The following is a 22,469-nucleotide window of genomic DNA, read 5'->3' as shown; positions in this document are numbered from 1 at the left end:
GAGATGGACATGTTCCGACTGCAGTGACCCCAACACAGTAGACAAGTAAGACAGTAAAAGGAAAGAGGACTTTGTTTTTTTTTCTACACAACATGAGAAAACTGACAAGATCGTTTGTGGCGTTGGTGGCCTAGTGGTTAGGCTCTCGGACTCGCAACCGTTAGGTTGTGGGTTCGAATCCCGTCAGGGGCCCGACATTGTGTCCTTGGGAAAGGCATTTTGCACAAATTTTCCTCACTTCACCCAGGTGGAAATGGGCACCCGGCTATAGACAGCGAACGATCTTGTCAGTTTGATAGTGTCTGAGTGTGTGAAATACGCAGCTTGCACTGTATGCTTCTGCGGAAGCCAAGAATGTTTCTGAGTTTTCTCAGAGGGTCTGCTGGGGTAATAATGGTTGTTAAGCGCATAGAGCATGCTCTTGAGCATGGATATGCGCTATATAAATGCAATTATTATTGTTATTAAAGCAACAGCAAAGAGGCCACCTGTGATCATAAGCAGATTCACGAAAAAGAAAATATTCAAATCTGTCTGTCTGTGAGGATACTGTACCCACTGGGCCTAGGTTGACCCTGACAGGAAGGGTCAAAGCAGCCTGCATCCTACTGCAACTAAAGTCACCGAAAGTAATGTAAGTGTTAAGACATTTACAATTACAAACTACAAACAATGTTTATGTAAAACTTGGTCACAGGCAGGGTTGAAGCAGACTGCCTCATAAGAAATAAAATTCTGTCAATGGGGACATAACACTACTCTTTTTAGTTTAAGTAGAGGTTTTACGGCGCTCACAACTGCATAAGGTCACATGAGCGCCAGAAGATTAGATGTGTTACAAGAGAGTAACAAACAAAAAGAAGAAGAAGGGGAGATAAGTAAGATAAATGTTTGATAGGAAAGAAGGAGCAAACCACACCAGAGCACCCGCCAACCACCCACTAACGCTACCCTAGAATAACAAAGTTCTATCTGCTCTTGTATCTAGTTTTGAGAAATTTTATTGACATAAAGAATTTTGCGTTTCACAACATTTCAAGCTTTTTTTAATGCATTTATTGAATGTCTTGACATCGACTCCGAATAATTTTATGATTTTGATAGAGCAGATAGAACATGTAGTTTCTGACCTCTTGATCCGTAACTCAAAATGGACAAAAATGTCAGATAGACATTTGTAACTCTAAAGTAGCGATAAAACATTGACCGTTACAACTAACGACTTACAATGTTTGTGTAGAACTTGGTCACAGGGGCTTTGTAGAACTTGTGGATGGCCTTGAGGAGGTGGATGCCGTTGTTTCTACCACAGTCAAATAGCCTGACCTCGGAATAATTGGATTTCTTTGTGCTATCAACCCTCCGGGTCTTGGACCTAGCAAACCGAGGGCTCGTAGTCGCTTGACCATCCGGATCCACTGGTTCTAGGTTGTTATCTGTGACCACCATCTCCTGGTCTGACACACTTCCCCAGTATTCACTGGTGCAATTACGAGAGCTTTTGAATTTGATCAAGAAGATCAGGAAGGGTAGCAAGATCGTAATGAGAATCTGGAACAGACCGAAAACACAACACTCAGAATGATGTAATGAGAGATACAACTGCTCTTTGAGGTCTCAACTCACACTCTGAAATTCGTGAACACCATGTATGCTGCAAACATTCAAAGAGTGAGCTATAGCAACAACAAAAAGTCGACCATTAAAGCATATTTTTACTATCAGAAGAAGGAAAATGCTTGTCTTGATCATCAATATTCTAAAGCCTTGAAGATAAATTTATGTTCATTATGTGGCAACGGTAGTCTAGTGGTTAGGCAACTGGACTCGTAACCACAGAGTTGCAGGTGTTTTAGTTCGAGTCTTATGTGTGACGTTTTGTCCCTGAGAGAGACACTTTACACAAATTTTCCTCACTTCACCCAGGTGGGAATGGGTATCCAGCCACAGACAGCTAAAGATCTTGTCAGCATGTAGCTGTTTATGCACCCATAAGATGGCACCTTGCACTGCACACTTCCCAGGTAGTTGAGATTGTTTCAGAATGCTATCAGGTCTGCTGGTGTAATCATATATGTTTATCAGGAATTTGCTCCATACAAATGCTATTTTTTTATCATCATATTAATTAGTTTGAGATGATGCATAAAAAGAAATTTTCTTCAAGAGGCTTTCATAAGGCCCTCGCTAAGACATGAAAGTAGAAAACTAACCCATCTCTGAAACTCTTTGCAAAAAGAGGTGCCAGACCCTTGAGCAACAGATTACACCTTGGAGCACTCAAAAGCACGCCCAACTTAGAAACGGCAGACTCCCGAAACTGACATCTAAGCACTGATTGTTTTCTCTTACATTTTCTTTCGTTTACATAGCACCCAAAACTCAAACCAAAGCAAAGATAACTCAGACAAGATTTCCTGTTACTACATCGAAATTTGTTGCATAGTCTAGGGCACTGGCTGAGCAGTTCACTTTTTATTTCATTCAGATAGTTTTTGTTTCAACTTGAGATATATGCAGTTTTTAAAATGACTTCTCTCTCAGATCCATTTCTCAAACATTCCATGAAACTCAAACTTTAAAAATTACAAAGAGGTATCTACACAAACTTCATTCTAGATAACATTTGGTTAACCACATAAACTTTAAAGTCAGCGTGATTCTTTTCTACAAGCTTACCCCCTGAATCAACTCTGTGTAGGTTTTCCCTGCACCTTGCACGTCTCATAAAATCTTGTAACATGCATTGAACATTACAAATTATAGGTATGTGCTACATAAATGTCATGTATTATATTATCATTATCACTATTATCATTAATACTGTGATTATTATTATCATCATCACTATCATCATTGTTATTATCATTTTATTATTACTATTATCATCATTACTACTATTATTATTATTATTACTATTATTACTATTATCATCATTGTTACTATTATTATTGTTACTATTATTATTATTATTATTATTATTATTATTATTATTATGATAATACATTATCATTATTTTGTCAAAAAGTCTTTCAACCACTTCTAAAACAGTCTCTAGTCCTACTCACCTTCCCCTCAGAAGTATGTGTGGTCAAGCTGCCTTTCCAGATGTCGGAGAGCTTTGTCTGACAAGCTGAATGCTCCGCAAACTCCATGAGCTCCTGTCTCTCCACCAGGTTGAGCACGGTCATGTGACCAAGCTGCTTCAGTTCGCGAGTGAGAAGCAGGTGAGTGTCGCATTTTGTCCGGGTGTAGCACTCTGACAGCACAGAGATGGCAAAGGTCTCCAGCATCCTGAGAATGCACAAATCTTAATGTCTTGATGGGATGCACAGGATGAAAAAATGGAATGAACACTAATACCTAAATACCAGGAGGTGTCATCTCTGACTCAGAGGTTTGGCGGGTAATGACCCTCCATCCTTCACGGTCGCCAGCTGCCGTTGCACATTTTTTCAGCTATATCCAGGCCAGTCCATGTTTTTATGTTGTTCATCCATGTTACTCTTTGTCTTCCCCTGGCTCTCTTGCCCCACATCCTTCCTTCAAGCATCTCTTTCACAATAGTCTCATGTCGTTTTAAGTGGCCATAGTATTGTATTTTCCTCAATTGCAATACTAATAGTTATAATCAAAGAAGGATATTTCCCACACACTTCGGACTGTTTTATAAGAAAACAGAAGACTACCAAGTAACTCAAGCAAGTGAGCTAGACAGATAGATAGGATATACAGGGTGTCCCAATGAAAAAAGGAGGACTGACTTAAAAGTCAATAATTCTGCCATCTGTGCAACTAATTTCAAGAAAACTGTTAACAAATTAAATTCAACTATGGGGATTTTGAATTTGTTAATTTGGTCTACCCTGCCCTGCCTCTTTTGCCTTCTATCAATTATTCCAAATAGAGCTTGGGAGCTTGTATGGGCAAAAGTACATGTCGCTGAAGAGATTCTTGGCACTGTTGGCCAAATGGTTAGGCTCAAGGACTCACAACCATTAGGTTGTGGGTTCGAATCCCGCCAGGGGCTCGACATTGTGTCCTTGGGAAAGGCACTTTACACAAATATTCCTCACTTCAACCAGGTGAAAATGGGTACCCGGCTATAGACAGTGAGAGATCTTGTCAGTATGTTAGTGTATGAGCGTGTGAAATCCGCAGCATGCACTGTATGCTTCCCGGGAAGCCGAGAATGTTTCTGAGAGTTCTCAGAGGGTCTGCTGGGTAATAATAAGTTGTAAAGTGCATAGAGCATGCTGCAGAGTGTGGATATGCGCTATATAAATGCAATTATCGTCATTAAAACAAAAGCGAAACTCACTGAGCGTGCTGGGAGAGGTTGACACTGATGCTGACCTCCTCGTCCATGTCTGCCTTGTCCGACAAAGCCTTGAGGAGAGAGCACCCTAGCAACGCTGTGCCTGAAACAACACATGGATGCACAATGATGAAACATAAATATTGAGCCTGAAACAACACGCAGCACACAATGAAACAATGAAGCAATATGTAAGGCATCATGGTGAAATCAGGCGCTCGTCAAAATAATGACATAGATCTAGTAGAAACAGACATTTTTCCTCCAGTTTGGCAATTTTCGTCGAATTTTTTTATTCTTGGCTCAACACCTTTTTTGTCCATTATAAAAATACATTTCCAAGTGGAATTTACTGAAGAACGTTGATTAATGGCACAAAATATGTACATTTTCAGTTTTCAAGGACTCTCAAGCTGTAGAAGTTTCCAAACTTTGGCAGCCATTTCCTTGTAAATTTTACCTCAGAAAACCAGCTACCTACACCTCCTTCAATTGCAAATATCTCGACTTCTGTTCAAGATAGACGGATAGTGTTTTCTCCAAAAGAAAGACAAATAAACAAGCTTTAAGATTACATTAATCAGTCTATATGCCCAAAAGTTGACGAGCGCCTGATGCCACCATGTAGTGACACATATTGATAACACAAATAAGTCATTTACATTTATAATTATAGTCCATTTCATTTCTAGATGGGGCCTATAATAAATACACCTTCAGATATTTGCACACATATTCATCAATTTGAAAATACTTGAATAAACAAAAATTAACTCTCTCTCTCTCTCTCTCTCTCTCTCTCTCTCTCTCTCTCTCTCTCTCTTCTCTCTCTGTCCCTCTCCAACTCTACGAGAAGCCTTATCATCAGGCACAGATATAGAGAGAGAGGATCACAGATGACAAATGATATAAAAGTGAACACAAAGAAAAGATTAAATGAGAAGGCATGAAAGAGTATAGAAAGATAACACAAGATGGGCTTTACTTTCCAAGTCCAGGAAATCAAAAGAAAATCATCAGCACGCTGTTCAATAAGTATTCAAGTCTCTGAGATAGATTCAAACTGAAATCTTACCTTTCCTTCTTAAACACTCCAAAAAATATAAATCAAGGTTCCAATTATTCAACAGCTATCTGGGTGGTTAACTTTTCTAAAAATTGATACAGACCAGAGGACATGAACAAAGTTTACCGATCTGATCAACACCCAAGTTGAGGAAGAGGTGAGCCATTTTCCTTCTGTTAAACATAATGGCAAAGATGAACAGGTCCCTCTCAGGATGCTCAAAGTCAAAATTCTCCTTCAGTTTTTGTTTGTGACGTCGACTCCGAGATCGAAACGCACCAGGATCTAAAGACACCAAACATAAAAATTTGCATTTCAAAACAGCTGTTTTAGATTAAAAAGAAAACAAAAGCTTCCTGTACTTTTAGGCTAATCTCAAACAAAAACAAACATCTCACTCAGAAAGTATTTTACACCAGGAATCTTTCATTTTGGAAATTCTCTTCTATTAAGGATGAAAAAATAACATTTGTAAATATTTTTCCATTAATTAATTGTTTGTTCTCTGATCCCTCTAAATCATGCAAACAAAAGAAGGGATGCATAAAAAAGGGGGAACTACCAAAAGCCTCTTGAAGACCCTGACCAAAACCAATAAATAAAATAATACAAATCTGATTTCAGAAACAGTTATTTATACACTTCTTGGCGTTCTCAACAGTATTATAACACCTTGAATCAAAAGAGGAATACACCAAATCTTTCATTCCAAAAAAACACTTATACTGGAGAAAAAAAAACAATAACTGAGGAAAGGAGTAATAGCACCACGCATTTTTCATGATACACTAAAAACAATTGAGGTAAGAGACAGAAAAATATGATTACTCTTGTATAGACTTTTTTTTTTAAACCAGTGCTCACATAATGCTCATAAGGACAAGGACTAAAGTAAGCCTAATGAGTGGAGAGAATTCCAGAGCTTGTCAAGACAGAAGAAGAGCCAATAACAAGCTACAGAAAGAGTCAGCAAAAGAGCATTGCGTTGGTGAAGAGAAAAACTAATGTCAGACCATTGACTAAAAGTGGTATAGGTTTAACTCTCCGATCAACAAGACCATTGACTTTGCTATTCAAAAGAAGTAAACTAAGACCATAGACTTGTACTATCAATAAGACCTAAAGTCATTCATATGCATTATTGCTAAGAAAAAAGACCATAGACTTGTATTCTTAAAAAGCAGAAGAGTAAAATGATAGACTTGAACTATTTAGATAGAAGTAAACTAAGACCATAGACTTGTAGGCTACTATAAATAAGAAATAAGACCATGACTTATACTACTAATAAAAAAAAGTATGACCATAGACTTGGACTACATGTATTAATTAAAGCCTTAGATTTGTTCTATTAATAAGAAGTAAAACCATAAACTTTTTTTTTAGTAAGAAGTAAAATAAAGTAAGGCTACAGACTTGAACTATCACTACAACGAGAAACTGGTGAGAGCTGAAGAGAGAACATTCTACTTTCAAGAAGCACACAACCTTGCTCTGTGGACTTCATCTTAAGTCACCTGGGAAGAGTTATTTCTTGTGAATTATTATATTTCAATACACATCGCAATAATGGCACTTTGAGCCCTGTACCTCAAGCACTCTATTTCATCAAAACAGTTGAGATCTTCAGGAGGCAGGCTGCTTCAATCCTGCCTGACAGGACCAACCTTGGAATCACCAAATGCATGAGGAAAGGCATGACAACAGAGGCAGGAGCAAAAATTGTTTTTCCATAGCCTAACAGATGTTCTTTCCATATGACAAATTGTACTCCTCATCCACACACTCCCTGACCTCAAGCCTGCTCCTATTTTATTTTGAAAAACCTACAGCAGCAATATGCAACTTATAAACACTTGAAGTGTTGAACTATTGAGAAATAGGCCACATTACAAACTTTTAGTTGATTCAGCCACTTGTGCTACCATAAAAATTTGTACTCAAACCTCATGACTTCCAAATTTTATGCAACAAAAAATGTGACTCACAAATGCAGCAATATTCACCTATATCTTGACAAGGAGTAAAAGAAACAAATCTGTATCACAGATAAATAAATTAATTTTGAGTACATTTGATTCAAAAAGGGAAAATGGTACTCTTTATGCAAAATGTATTAGTCTTTCCTATTATTTTACAAAGAACATTTCTGACACAAGTTTCAGAATCTCTCTCATTTAAAGTTTGTTTCTCAATATGTTCTTAAAGCTCTGAGTCAAACAAACAAAAAATATGCAGTGCCTACAAGTCAGAAATTTGTTTTTAAGCTGCTGGAAAACAAAAGTAGTATTTGCAATTATGATACATAAGTATAAGTAATCCTATTGTCAACCACTTGATTTATTTTTAGTTACACACCCCAGGCAGTGGAGGATATTTGGTAGCAATATAGGCCTAATAATGGTGGAACATAATGATAAATGCTCATTTTTCCTCATTTTTCATCAAAAACAAAAGCATAAGACTGTTTTGATGAAGTTCAAATTCAAAGAAAGAATTATTAAAAAAGAATGAAGTGTAATGGCATATCAGTGTGAGTAAAGACACACATTTTATGAAAGCCATAAGTACCAACAGTGGTGCATTTACAATCTGAGCCAAGCTGCAAATACTGTGGTGCCATATGATTTTGTAAACTTGCTGAAACAGAACTTAAGAGAGTATTCCTTGAGATCCCTCAGAGACTGGTGCTTCAAAAGAAAGAAATTATGGAACTAAAATTTCTCTTCTTACCTAACAACCCCCAGCCCAACTTTTATGCTCTGACTAGTCTGAAACAAGCTCTGCTGAGCAAATACCAATATTCAAAGACTTCAAATCTGCAAATAACCAGTGGAGTTTACAGTCAAAGGTGTAGTGCAGTCGTGGAGAGATTACAACACTTCAACAAACAAGTAACTCATAAACAACGTCTGCATTTATTATTAGTGCAAACTGCAAACTTCTCTCTGGGGTGAGGAGCAAAGCTTTATGTGCAGTCACCTTCAGATTGATCTTCTTTTTTTGCAGACAAAAGGAGAGAAGTCACTTTTCTGGAAAGTAGCAATTTTGTCTGTTCTGAGGGCGACAGGAGACAAAACTAAACAAACTATTATGGTTATTACATTGAGAATTGAAGAACAAGGTAAAACTCTCAGACAGTATGGTGAATGAAAGCAAAAAGAGAAACAAAAACAAGACATATCTCCAAAGAAAAAGTTTTTAAGCTGATTAATGAATATGAACAGTATTTCGGGCTTTTGCTTCTCAATGGCAATCTTCATTGAAGACTAATGTTTTAAACAAGAGATTTTTAATAGATCAAAGAACAAAGAGGCAGAAAAAAAGGAGCATAAACAAAGAAAACTGAGACAGCATTTCTCACTGACATCTAGACATGGGTTCACATAACAGCAATTTGAATGACAAGAATTGCCTTACATTAAGGACTTGCATCTTACTTATTGTTTCCAGGATCTTTCACTTTTAAAGTTAGCTTGTGAGTTCCCTTGTCACCAACAAAACCTCTCTTTAAAAATAATTATTACTGGAAGAGAACCGACAACAAAGTGTGCATCTGCATGCATTTCTGGGATCTGAAACTGAGACAATTGGTTAGAAAAAGATCCCTTAAAAAATAAGTGAGAAAAAGTTTGGCTTTTAAAAAATCTTATCTTTTCATTGAATACAAAAGAGAAATCTGGTTACAAAGTCACTCATATTACAAAGCATAAAGATTTGAGAAAAAACAAACAAACGTGAGATTTGCTTATTATCATAATTTATAATGAACTATGCAGATAATATTCAAAGCTTGCAATATTTTTTTAAAAGTCAGAAAAACACAAATAAGCTCTTCATTTGATGAAACTTTCACAAACCATTATAGCTATGAGTTGTTAAAGCCTCACTTGAAACAGTATATACTGGGAGTTACCAAGAGAGTATAGCTAAATCAAACTATACATTTGTGCACGAAATAATGCCAGAAAATCTTACAATTTGCTACGCCCTGTACATCTTCTTCATCTGGGTCATGGTCGGGTTCTTGACAACATAATTATCACAACAAGTGGATCAGCACAGAGATATACGTAAATCACATACAATAGGGAATTTGAGGAAATTTATCTAATCACTACCTTAGAATTACAAAGTTCTGTCTGACATTTATGGAACTCTTGAGTTACTGAGACCATGAGGTCAAAAACCCAAAATCATAAAATTATTCCGTGTACTTATCAAGATATCTAAAAATTGCATTTGAAAAAGCCAGAAATATTATGAAACTCAGAATTTTTTAAGTCAGTTTTCTGAAAATTAGGTACAGCGCAGATAGAACTTTGTAATTCATCCTGATTTAACCCTCTGTCTCCCAATTCATTTTCTTGTTCCTTTTAATATGTTTCTGTCTACATTTAAAAAGACACAAGTTGTCTAAAACTACTCAATAGTAAATTTACTTTGCATTACCCACTTCACCTTCATTTGGCATACAGATAGGCCTACAAGAAAACTTTCCACAAAAAATGCACAAACAGTTCTTCATAATTTGCTAATTTTAAAATTTAGAATTATATTTACTCTACAAAAGTAAAATGAAGTGTCTTTCACAATTTGAAACTTTGTCAATACTACATGTGGGCCTATCTCACTTTTCAGTCACAAATGCGACTATTTCATAATCACAAAAATATGTGAGTGTTATCATAACCAACACAGACCTTCCCCCTTCCCCATCACCCCCTCCTCTCCGTCCCCCTCCTTTCCCCTCCCCTCCCCCATCTCTCTCTCACAAACATACAGGGGGATTTTCTGCATTTGTGACAAGAAACAAAACAGGGAGTAACTTCAACTACTAGCTCTAAAGATTCCACATGGATATAATATAACACATAATATCAAGTGTCGATACATTTGCAACAAAGTGGAAAGTAGAGGAAGGAAAAGGTTACAACACTGAAGTGCTCATAAGCATGCTTTACAACAACATAAGAAAAAAAGCAGGCAGTCTAGCACATCGGCCCTAAAAAAATTTACGTACAATGGAGCCCACATAAATTTTTATCGAACACGTATAATCCACAAAGAGCGATAAACCGAAAGAAAATAAAATCCCTGGGCTTTTTTAATCTAAGCTGTTTCAGGCATCTCTCTAAACCGAAAACACAGCTAAACCAAAGTAAATCTGGCGGTCCTACAAATTTGAGTGTTAAGCCGACTCCACGATATTTTGAAAACTTTTAAATACAGCTTTATGTAGTTTCATGGAGGAAACATTATAAAAAGAATATCCTGAACCTGGCAAAATTTTCTATCGCTTGCAATTCACTCTTTTCGAGAAACTTGCTGATACATGATCGTAACTAACGACAAAGATATTCTTATAAATCAGAGTCACAGAGATGTTAATAAACAGAGGAGAAGATTGGTTACTTGGATTATGCACAGTAATGACGAGATTGCTGCCCTGAAATGATACTGTCTTAAGTCCAAAAACTGTTGTTTTTTTCATACAACCTAAAAAATGTCTGACCAGGCACGTTTTTTAGTACATTCTTCCAATTACCACAAAAATTTTTATAAGAAAATGATTTAATTATCATGACGATGTGATAAGCATTGTTCTGCTGATCATAGTGATTTAAATAGGTAAAACTCATTGAATCTTTATTTACATCAGGGTTGAATCTACGAGCAACCAAACATTTCAGGCCAGGCTAGTCCATAATTAATGTCTTCAGACTTTTCACGTCACAACATTACTAGAAAATAACTGAAGACAAATCTTCACTCTTTATCTCCGGAGGGGGTTTTCCTACTATGCCAGTGCCCTTTTTTGGTACGAAACCTAAAAGTGACATACTCGTCATTAAATTGGTCATTAACCAAAACAAAATAACCTATTGTGCTAGTACTTCATTGAATGAAAGAATTCCCAGAAAAAAGGTTTCTGTCTGCAGCAGTTGCAAAAATAAGCTGCTGCCAGCGGCTCACCAGCACAGCCGTTCTGAGCACAAGCTGCTAGGAGCGACAGGGGAGATGGAAGGAGATAACAAACAACATCACAAAAAAACAACACTTCATTACATTTCCCAGGAAAGGATCAGTTTTCGTACTTATATCATGCAAAAATCTCTACGCCCCACATAAGACAATGTGAGTGAATGAACCTACCTAAGGCCCGCACCTGCTCTGCAGTAGGCTTGCCCAGTGAGGACATACGTTCCAGTAAAGGTTGGATGGTTGCCATATCACCTTTCCATCCCATTGTTGGTTTCTCATCTTCTGATATCCAAAAGCGTTCATGATCTACAAACAAACAAGTGAGGAAATGTAGGTGGGGGAGGAGTGGAGTATGAGTATTACAGCACTTGCACCACAAATAGGTCATATAGGTGCCAAAGATTAGAGGTGTTTCAAGACAAAACCATATAAAGAAAAGAAGGAGGAGAGATAAGAAGGATTGATGTTTGATAGGAGAGAAGGAGCAAGGCAAACCTTACACCTGCCAACCACTCACGAGAAAAGTGTTAGGAACACAAAACCACGGTAAAAAAAAATTTTTTTAATGTACTAAACTTGGGAGGTACAGAATGCAAGCAAGAAGGAAAATAAAAGTATAACATTATAATTTAGACTGGACTTCTCACCAACTACCCTTTCTGGTTCTGAATTTAAAGCCGCCTAAGCTTCCAACAATTTAAAACTAAGACATGTGTCACGATACGGTGGAATCAGGCGCTCATCAATTTAGGGGCATATGGAGATATTGGTATCATCTTAAAGCCTGTCCATTTGTTTTGCTTTTTGTTGTTACTTGGAACATAAAACAAAGATTTTACACTACTAACCTTCTGTCACATGCCACTATAACAGGAATTAGCCAAACCTGTTCCTCTGCTCTGTGTTGTGATTCCTTCCGCAGCTTTGGGGCCCCATGCATTGGATTGAAATCTCACACTTCACGCACAACTGAACTGAGGCTCTAACTAGCCTTTCTCACAATCTATACTGTCAGCAGGCCTCCTCAGCCTTGATACAACTCTCTCCTCTCCAACTCCCACCAGTAGTAACTCAGACTTTTATCAACTTGCAAACAATACAACTGAACACAGACTCACACTTTACTCACTCTCACACTTTCAGCCAAACAATACAATAGGCTAGGCCTAACCCCCTGTCACAACCAAAAACAACCAAATACACCACACTTTTGAAGAAAAAAATATCCATTTATCTTGAATACAAGTCAAGACATTGGCGATTGAAGGAGGTGGGGGTCGCCTGGTTTCAGAGGGACGCCTGATTTTACCACGATGCCTGATGGAATGTAGCATCTTGCAGAGCTTCTAAGAAAATGGCAAATGACGCTAAATTCAAATCCAGGAAATTTGCTTGTATGCACAAGATCTTCCAAATAAAATACAAATCTTTCACAATTACAGATAGAGCGATTTTTAAAAATAAAGCTTTGCTAATCAACATACACTTTATGACAATAGTTATATTTTTTAAGCCATCTACACTTTGACTTTACTTTAACAATCAAGAAGCTATCTGAGATCTAGCCCTTCGGCATGGAGCCATCTACACAAAACCATTTATTCTCACTTACCACTGTAAAAATTGAAACACTCATCCCTCAGAAGGTGAACAATGACTTTGTTCAAGAGCAGCAGCAAGGAGCTCTTCGGATAATCCTTCCAATCCTCCAAAGCTTTACATCTCAGATACTGACCCCAACCTTGCTGTATGGGGAAAAAAGAGACGAAAAAAAATTTGATTACTTTCAGTATACTAAAGAAAAGCAAACTCACAATACTTAAAAATCAATGTATATATCTAATACTAATACTAATATACACAATTTCTATTTTTTAAAAAGAAAATAAGCTTGGAACTTTTAATTTTGGTATTCATTTTTCTGATATTAAGGAAACAGACAGATCGACAAACAGACAGGCAGACAGATGGACGGGTGGACAGACGGACGGACAGACGGACCGACAGATGGACAGATGGACAGACAGACAGACAGACAGACAGACAGACAGACAGACAGACAGACAGACAGACAGTTACAACAAATACTTCAAGTAAAAATTAAGGAAGAAACCTAACAATTAACACCACAAAGGTAAGTAACTTACTTGACAGTAAGTGATCAGATGTCTCAAGATAGACGCCTCTGCATCCGTGGCATCACCAAGGCACTGTAAACAGAGATGAGATGAGATGAGATGAGATGAGATGGCATCTTATTGATCTCGACAAAGAGAAGTAAATTGAATTATACATACACGCACATGCACATGTCAAAACACACATGCATACACATGCACACATACACACACACATACACACACACGCACACACACATACACATACACAAACACACACGCGCACACGCAAATGCACACACACACACACACACACACACACACACACACACACACACACACACACATATAGATGTGAGGCATGCTGACAAAATGAGTTCCTTCTCGCAATCCGAGAATGGAGATATCGGCCGAAAATCGGCAAAGGGGTCAGATTTATAGATTTTTATTTGATGCAATTTTCTTCAAGTCTACCATATCTTCTATTATTCCATACTTACAAATTGTACAAACTTCCACCTTAAATAAAGTTAATATATCAATTTCCATAAGGCTAAAATCTGAGAAGTAACTCATTTTGTCAGCACAACTCACATACACAAATGCACACACATGCTTGGACATACAAAATTATGCTCTTCTCACACAGATGACAATAAACAGCTCTGGTTGATGATAATATAAATTATTTTTGTTTTGCCTGTAGGCTCTTCCTTTTTTAAATAATAACATGTTTTACAGAACGGGAAATCAAAGTAAAACCCTCTCCTGACCCGTTTTTATATACATCCACAATCACAGCCAACTGTTTTGTGTTCTTGTAAGACATAGCACAAACCCCACTGTAGTTGTGGCCGCTAATTGATACCAGTACTCAGTACAGTCAAACCTGTGTAAGACGGCCACCCATTGTCAAGGAGAAAAGTGGCCGTATAAGGCAGGTGGCCGTCTTAGGCAGGACTGATCAAGATGAAGAAAACAAACCATTCCCATCGGAGGTCCCAATCGAAAATAGCCGCATTGTTTTTGTTTTTGTTGTTGGTGGTGGTGGTTTGTATTTTGTTTTTAATTTTTATTTGTTGCTGATTTTGCACAAGGGTGACAATAAAACGAAATGTATCAGACGAGGAAGACCGAGTGCCATGTTAAAACAAACACATGGGTCTCCACCACTTGGAGAACGAGCAACGCTTCTATCACAAGTTCATGTTGACGTCCTTTGTTACTTTGTTACAGACTGGGTAAACAGTGACCACTCATCTCACTTACGATTAGTGTAAGAGTTCTGGGCGGGGCTTATGGGTTTTGAGGGATCCCACGCTTACCTCACCAACAACTGAAAATTAGTAGCTATTGGTCAACAGTGGGAGGGGCCTACGCAACATGATCGGTTGGAGGGACTACATAACAACAACGACAGGTGATTGAATTATGACGGCTCGCCCACAACGCCAGGGGCCAGTGCACAATTTATGACAAAACGTAATGGAGTCACAAAGGTGGCCGTCTAAGACAGGATTTATTGCTTAGTGTGATAGGGGTTGTGTGTTAAAATATGGTGGCCGCGGCCGCGTTGAACAGGTGCCCGTTTTACACAGTTAAATTATATAGAAAAAACGCAAGGGGGAAATGGAAAGTGGCCGTTTGTGCAGGTGACCGTCTTATAGAGGTGGCCGTCAGGGCAGGTTTGACTGTACTAGTTAAGAACGACCCCCTTAGTAAGTACGTAGACATTTTTGCCGCTTAGTCGGTACTAATTAATACTCAAGTTTTGGAATGTTGAGATACTTTTTGTTTACTAAAAAGCACTGAAAATGCTGCTGACCGAAAAACTGTTGTCTGTAATAAATATACAAAGACATGCAACCAATTTCCCTGGTGGAAGTTGGGAGATTCCATGAGTTCATAAAAGCAGTTGATCCCCAAAAATTCAGAAGGCAACTTTTGAGGGTTCAGCTAAAAAAAGAAAAAAAAAGAGAAAAAAAGAAGCCTTGACACCCCCCCCCTCCCCCCAAAAAAGCCAAAATCAGATAAAGTTTACTTTTAAAAAAACAGCAGTAAAAACACAGCTCAGGCTAATGCATGCAGGCTTACTACTGCATTTTGTGGCCTTTTATTGTCAAAAGTGATTGGCAGTAAGAAACTTTTGTTACATCCCCTTGCTTAATCTTAGTAAGTACTGAGTACTTATTGATATTGGGCTCTCGAGATCTTAGTCGATAAAGTCCTCGATATTCGCCAGTCAACAAGCACTCACCCTTACCCCACTGTGACCCCTAGAGTGACCCCAGACCTGTGCAGCACTAGGTTAAGCCTGTCCACAAAAGGGGAGAGAACAACTTTACTTTTATGTCACAATATGTCAAACAGCAAAGCATGAAAAATATAAATGAAATTGCAGTTTATAGTTACATTGCAGTAGAGATTCCACAGTGTCCTAACAGTCAGGAATTTTCTCAGATCCACACCATTATCCAGAAACAGCTCCACAAAGTCTGCCCTGTCTTGTACCAAAGCCGTGAACATGGCGTCATAAAGGTCCTTGATCTATGCACACACATACACACACAGACAGGAAGCAAAAAGAGAAAGCAAAATCATGAGAAAAAAAACAAATTTATGGATCTCCAGAGGGAATTTGTTTTACAATGATAAGAGAACAAACAATAAACAAAGAACATGTTTTTAACAACACTCTTTTAGCTCTAGTTGTCTCAGAGTGGTGCCCTGCTTTTTTTAGCTAGAGTTAATATGTTATGTCTAAATTAAGGACACAGCCCACTGACCATCCATCTAAAAGCCAGAACATAAGTTTACATTTCATGATGTGGCATCGGTAGTCTAATGGTTAGAATATCTAGTATCTGGAGGTGTCATCTGTGACTCAGAGGTTGACGTGTAGTGACCCTCCATCCTTCACGGTCTCCAGATGGCTGCCGTCGCACATTCCGCCATACTCAGGCCAGTCCATGTTCTTATGTTGTCCATCCATGTTATTCTTTGTCTTCCCCGGGCTCTCCTGCCCCGCATCTTTCCTTCTAGCACCTCTTTCACATTGGTCTCGTATCGTTTTAAGTGGCCATAGTATTTTATTCAGCAGGGGTTGTCTTGTGTGAAGAATCTGACATACCTTGTTGTTTGTCTTTTGGTTAGACTATATCAAACTCGTAATATTATGAGAGGTTGTGGGTTCTTGGGCTGAAGCCTCAGACCTGACATTGTGTCCTTGAGAAAGTCGTTTTAAACAAATTTTCCTCACTTCACCCAAATGTGAATGCGTACCCGTCTTTAAACAATGAAAGATCTTGTCAGAATGTTTTAGCATCTTTAAAGTGCCAGCTTGCACTGCATGCTTCCCAAGAAGTTGAGATTGTTTCAGAATGCTATCAGGTTTGCAGAGGTAATAATATAGATTGTAAAACGTATAGAGCTTTCTGTTGAGCAGAAATTTGCGCTATACAAATGCTATCTATTATTATTTACATTTCATGACATTTTTGTGCACTAACCACTAAACTAGCGGGGCCCTTTAACATACAAGAGATGCTTCATCCTTAAAGAAACAATTGATAAAATAGTACTTTGTTCTCCAGACTATGCACACCAGCTCCTCCTAACCAATTTTAGGCATGCACACATTGTATCTCACGAGCAGAGAATTTTGCTGGAGATTAATTAAAGCAGACAGGCATGAACTTGTTTTAGAGCACTTTGTGGATTCTAATTAACCAACAAGCTGCCAGAGCCCAACATTGTCCAGTCCCCCCTCCCCCCCTCCCGGTTCTATCCTACCCACATCCTGAGCCCCCCCCCCCCCCCTCTCTCTCCTCCACCCCCCAAAAAAAACATGTTAACATCGCTTAAAGATTTTCACTAAAAAGCTACAAATAGCACCTACCTCCCACCGACTTCTGTTTTCTCTGGTGAATATCTGCTGCCTGGCAATGTCACATCTGTTCCAGGCAAGAGCCAAGGCAAGCTGAGACTTACACTTGGATTTGTTGGCTGCAAAAAAAAACATGCAAATATATAGATGATTTAAGCCCCTATCGACACAGTTTATATAATTTTGGTGGTACGCTGTTTTAAACCCTGCCTGTCAGGGACCCAGGGCTGAGAGGGATGCAACATCCTAGCAAACAGATTTGTGAGGCGTGCTGACAAAATAAGCTTTTTCTCGCAATCCACAAATGGAGATTTTTGTTCAACAATCTACACTAAGGTCAAATTTGCAGATTTTCTATTGAGGCCACATGTGTCATGGGCATGTGGAGTTATTGGTATCATCTGAAAGCTGATTTATTTGCCTTGCTTCCAATGAAACAAATATCCATTTATCCTGAATAGAGGTCAAGATATTTGCGATTGAAGGAAGTGAGGTCGCCTGGTTTCAGTGGTGAAATTAGCAAGAATATGGTCGCCAAAGTTGAGTAAATGCAATAGCTAAAGAGTCTTTGAAAACTGAAAAATGGCACATTTTGTGCCTTTATTCAATGTGTTTCAGTAAAATTCACATGGAAATGTGTTTTTATACGGACATAAATGAGGTTGAGCCAAAAATTAAAATTTCTATAAAAATTTCCAAACTGGAGGAAAAATGCCAGTTTCTCCAATTCCTGTATTTTGACAAGAATTCGAGAAATAACTCATTTTGTCAGCACGCTTAACAGACGGAGACCCAATAAAAGTTCTCCCCCCATAGGAATCAACTCTTATCTTTTGCGTGATAGTGAAGCGCCTGGCCACTACACCACAGACACTGCTTTTTTAAAAATAGTTTTTGGTAAGTGTTTAACGGCGCTCGCAACTGCATACGGTCATATGAGCGTGCGGGACACATTAAACATTTTCAGTTGGTAGGAAATTTTGAATTTTGCCTGAGGGCGGCCGAAGCCTACTCTTATCGATTTTGGACCACCAAAGGATCTCGAACGTGTGCAACTTGCATACGGGACCTCCGAGATTTTTTGCCCTTGTCCAAGAAGGCTAGGTGTAGATCTTTCCTACCATAAGATCAGGGGTGAGGCTGAACGACAGCAGTAAGAAGGAGCCAAGAAGAAGCAGTAGAAAGGCTGCGGAAAGAGTCAGGAGCCCAAATGAGGGGGCAAAGGAGGTGAGGGGATGGGGGCAGAAAGTGGAGACGAAAGCAGACCACAGAACACTGCTAGAAAGCAGGAAAGGAGGTGAAAGGAGACAGTTTTAGAGCAGAAAATTTTTCGGTCGCTACCCGGATTCAAACCCGGGACCTTTGAAGGAGAGGCGAACACCTTAACCTCTAGGCCACGAGAGCCCTCTGACACTGCTTTGAGCCTGCCTGTCAGGGTTTGCATAGGCTAGGAGGCATACAGTACCCCACAGGAAAAACAGAGGTTCAAGACAGAATAGACTTCGCAACAACATGAAAAGTGAACTCATGCTTTTTTAAAGCAACAGCAAAGAGCCAAATTGTTACACCATTGATGTTGGAGTCTATAGTCTCGTGGTTAGGCCACTGGACACATAATTGTGAGATTGCAGGTTCGGGGGGTCTGAGGCTCAGCTCAGATGACAGTGTGTTGTTAGAAATGGCCCTCTACAAATATTTTCCCATTTGGCTCCGTCCTATCGGACAAAGGATAAAATCAGAGATTCCACCATTTAAATAACCTTACAGTGTAGCAAGGGGCATTAAACCTATGCAATTTCACATTTTTGGATCCTATTTATAAAAAATAATTTTGAGTGCAAGACTCAAACTCAGGCTCAGTATTTAGAGATAGCCATTTAACAACTATGTCTCTGAAGCCCTTTCACTTCAAAGAATCAGAAAAATTAAGACCCTTCACATTTTTCTTTGCAAGGGGCACTGACCTTTCAACACAGACCATTCATGTGTTTCTCTACAAGGGTCACTTACCTTTCAATAAAGCAAAAAGCAAGGCACGATCAATATCTTTCACTGAATCTGACTTCTCCAGGTCATATACGTTGATCTGAAACGATGATCAAATTGTAAAACTAGAGATGAAGTCCTAGAGAAGCATCATATTTCTCATATTAACATGAATCACTTTAAAAACATGAGTATTTGTCCAGATTGACTCTTAAAGCAAGTAAAAGTTTTACACAATAACATTTTCCAAACAGATGCTCAAAATCCTATGTTTAAAGAGTTTTAAAATGTCCATTTCTTACAAAACAATATTTCATCATGTGTTAAATCAATTAAAAGTTTGTTCAACATATGTGTCAAAAGATCTGTATTCCTTTTTAAAGGCAATCCCCCCCCAAAAAAGAAGACTCAATCACACACATGTTACCAGTAGGTATAAATAATCTTATTCAAAGTCCACAAAACTCTCCACGGGGTCCAATACATTATTTCAGATAGCACTCCCATGCTTATTTCAACTTACAGAAAACAAACACCTTCACTGATAACAATCTGTAACTTGCATAGGTAAAGACAAGAAACCTGAATCCCTTTCAGATTAAAACACTCAGACTTAAAGCAAAATGTCAGATGACTCAGGCTGACGTGAAATGACAAAGAAATATTCACTTTTCTCTTTCAAATCTGATATCCTCAAAGTGGTTTGTGTAGTTCTAAACTGAATCTGCTACTACTCATTAAACTATTTATAGCACACACAATAGATAAATATGTGGGTGGTTGGCGGGTGCTCTGGTGGGGTTTGCTCCTTCTTTCCTATCCAACATATATCATCCTTATTTCCCCTCTTTCTTTTTTGTGTTTATTTCTCTCTTGTAACACCTTCAATCTTCGGCACTTAAATGAATTATTGTGTTGCAAGTGCCGTAAAATTCTTACTTTAAAAAAAAAGATAACCATGTGTTTGTGTGTATGCATGCCATCAGACCCCAAAGAAGTCACCAAGTAAACTTTTAAATACCTTTGTGATATCCCTCACCCTTTAAAAGAAAAACACTTAAACTTTCCAAAAAAGGTATATTACCAGGTTTCGTCTCTTCAAGCACTGCTTTAGAAAGTAAATGCAGCTCTGCAGCTTTTTCTCTTTGCCAGTATCATTTTCTTTCCAGGTGAACATTCTCTCTGCAGCCAGATGCATCACAGAATCAAAATCATGGGGCATTCTCGACGAGTCTTCACTGAAACCACAAACAAAAACATTACAAGATCTCATCTCACAATTTCACAGAAACTTATGAAACAATATAAATCTATAGGAGTCAAGTCCAAAGATAAGCAGACAAACACATTGATCTAGGAGAGGTAAAAGAACAGAATCTGCCTTATTCATTGCCTAACCATTTATATGATGAATATGTACATGACATAATATTGGAAAAATATTCTTTCAGTCTAAAGAAATCCAAAAGAAACGTAGCCTAATCTTCATTTCTTCATCTCTAAAAAGGTTTCAAAAACTAAGACAAGACAAAGAAACCAGAGCAGAAACATTTCAAACACTAAAAAAAATCATTGACAGAGAAACACTCATAGGTAGAGGTACTGATTCACAAAAAACAAGAAGCACAAACACACGGAAAAAAATTTTGAATCAAAATACAAATTGCCAAAAGACCGGCACAATTGCTCACTTTGCCGGGTTTCGGGTGAGGTTGTATGCCAAGCTGATGTAGTCTGCAGCTCTTCCTGAACCGTTGATCACAACCACTGGGGTGTGACGGTTTAAAGACTCAAACACCGTCTCCATCGTGCCAACACCTCCCTCAACCACAATGAGCACCACAGGAACAGAAATCACTGAGGAAAAGAATTCAAGAGATAAATCGTGTAAATTCATTTTGGGAAATCACAAATACAGTTGAAATTGTCCCGGACGGCCACCCACTGTCAAGGAAAACAGTGGTTGTGTTTGGCAGATGGATGTTTTAGACAGTTTCATTATAATATTCAAAAAACACCATGGGGGGGGGGGGGGGAGAAGTTGTCATCTGTACAGGTGATCATTTTGGACAGATGGCCAATAGATCAGGTTCGACTGTATTTGTGTTTTTCTTTTAGTTTGAGTAAAGAGAAGCACATCGACACAATATTGGTCAGACAAACACATCTGATGGAAAGAAAAAGATAGGACCTAACATTAGTGCTCTCCGACCACCAGCATAATTTCTTTTAATGAGATTAAAAACACACAAATTCACAGCTTTTAGAAAGTGAGTGGGATTTTTGTTGCTGCTTGAATGTCGTGTGTATGCTAAAGGGTTACTAGTGGTTTACATAAGAGGGACGTAGTGTACCCACTATTTTTTTGTTCTCCAGAACATACGAGTCTTTCAAAAGACAGGAGCAAATCCATTCATAGGGTACTATTGCTCTCATTGAGAACAACTGTTCTGTAGTTTGGCAGTTTGTATCGCTATTTCAGCAACTACGCAGCTTTTAGTTATGTGTATTACAGGATGACTTTGGATTTACAATAACAGCCACAGATCACAAATTCATTCGAACTATAGGTTAAACCAGACACTCATCTCTATCTTTCAGACTATTACCTCCCTTTTAGATTATTTTACAGAGACATACAACCAAATTTACCTGGGAGTGCATATTATTGTGTGTTAAAGTTTATTAGTGTATTTACATTCCAATAAAAATAATAGTTATGCTGTGTGTGGTGTATAAATGTAATTATTGAAACAAAATCATAAACAAAAACAAACATGACAGCGATAGATATAGCGAGAAAATTAAAACCAAAGGTATTAAACACCAAAGATCGATAAATCTGAAGTTCAAAACAGCCGTTGGAAGAAAAATTCAAGGGAAATAATCCCAGTACCCAACCTCAATGTAGTTGTTCCTCATGGCGCTAGGCGAAGTGAGAGACAGACAGTATCCTATTCACTTCAGTGCTTATCATATAAGGTTATCAATAGTATCGGGAGATTGATGCCTCGTACTATTGTGTGAATGTGCGTAACGTTACAAAACATCATCGGGTTCATCATTGCTAGGTCAAAACTAACCACAGGGGAAACATCGTTAAAACCGTTA

General features: G+C 38.2%; 1 protein-coding gene across 1 annotated transcript in view; it reads right to left on the bottom strand.

Moving 5' to 3' along the window:
• Positions 1 to 22,469, bottom strand: part of LOC101848023 (transient receptor potential cation channel subfamily M member-like 2) — a gene marked incomplete in the record, with an annotated part of 50,699 nt that overhangs the window by 14,195 nt on the left and 14,035 nt on the right. The window contains 13 exon segments of the mRNA XM_005091920.2: positions 1,228 to 1,551; positions 3,069 to 3,294; positions 4,322 to 4,421; positions 5,511 to 5,669; positions 9,363 to 9,410; positions 11,541 to 11,675; positions 12,982 to 13,114; positions 13,517 to 13,579; positions 15,899 to 16,033; positions 17,385 to 17,491; positions 19,383 to 19,458; positions 20,443 to 20,596; positions 21,050 to 21,215. Of these exon segments, the coding sequence (XP_005091977.2) occupies positions 1,228 to 1,551; positions 3,069 to 3,294; positions 4,322 to 4,421; positions 5,511 to 5,669; positions 9,363 to 9,410; positions 11,541 to 11,675; positions 12,982 to 13,114; positions 13,517 to 13,579; positions 15,899 to 16,033; positions 17,385 to 17,491; positions 19,383 to 19,458; positions 20,443 to 20,596; positions 21,050 to 21,215 (1,826 nt within the window).

The sequence above is a fragment of the Aplysia californica genome, unplaced genomic scaffold, assembly GCF_000002075.1.
Source record: "Aplysia californica isolate F4 #8 unplaced genomic scaffold, AplCal3.0 scaffold00037, whole genome shotgun sequence".
NCBI lineage: Eukaryota > Metazoa > Mollusca > Gastropoda > Aplysiida > Aplysiidae > Aplysia > Aplysia californica.
This window is presented reverse-complemented; position numbering and strand designations above follow the sequence as displayed.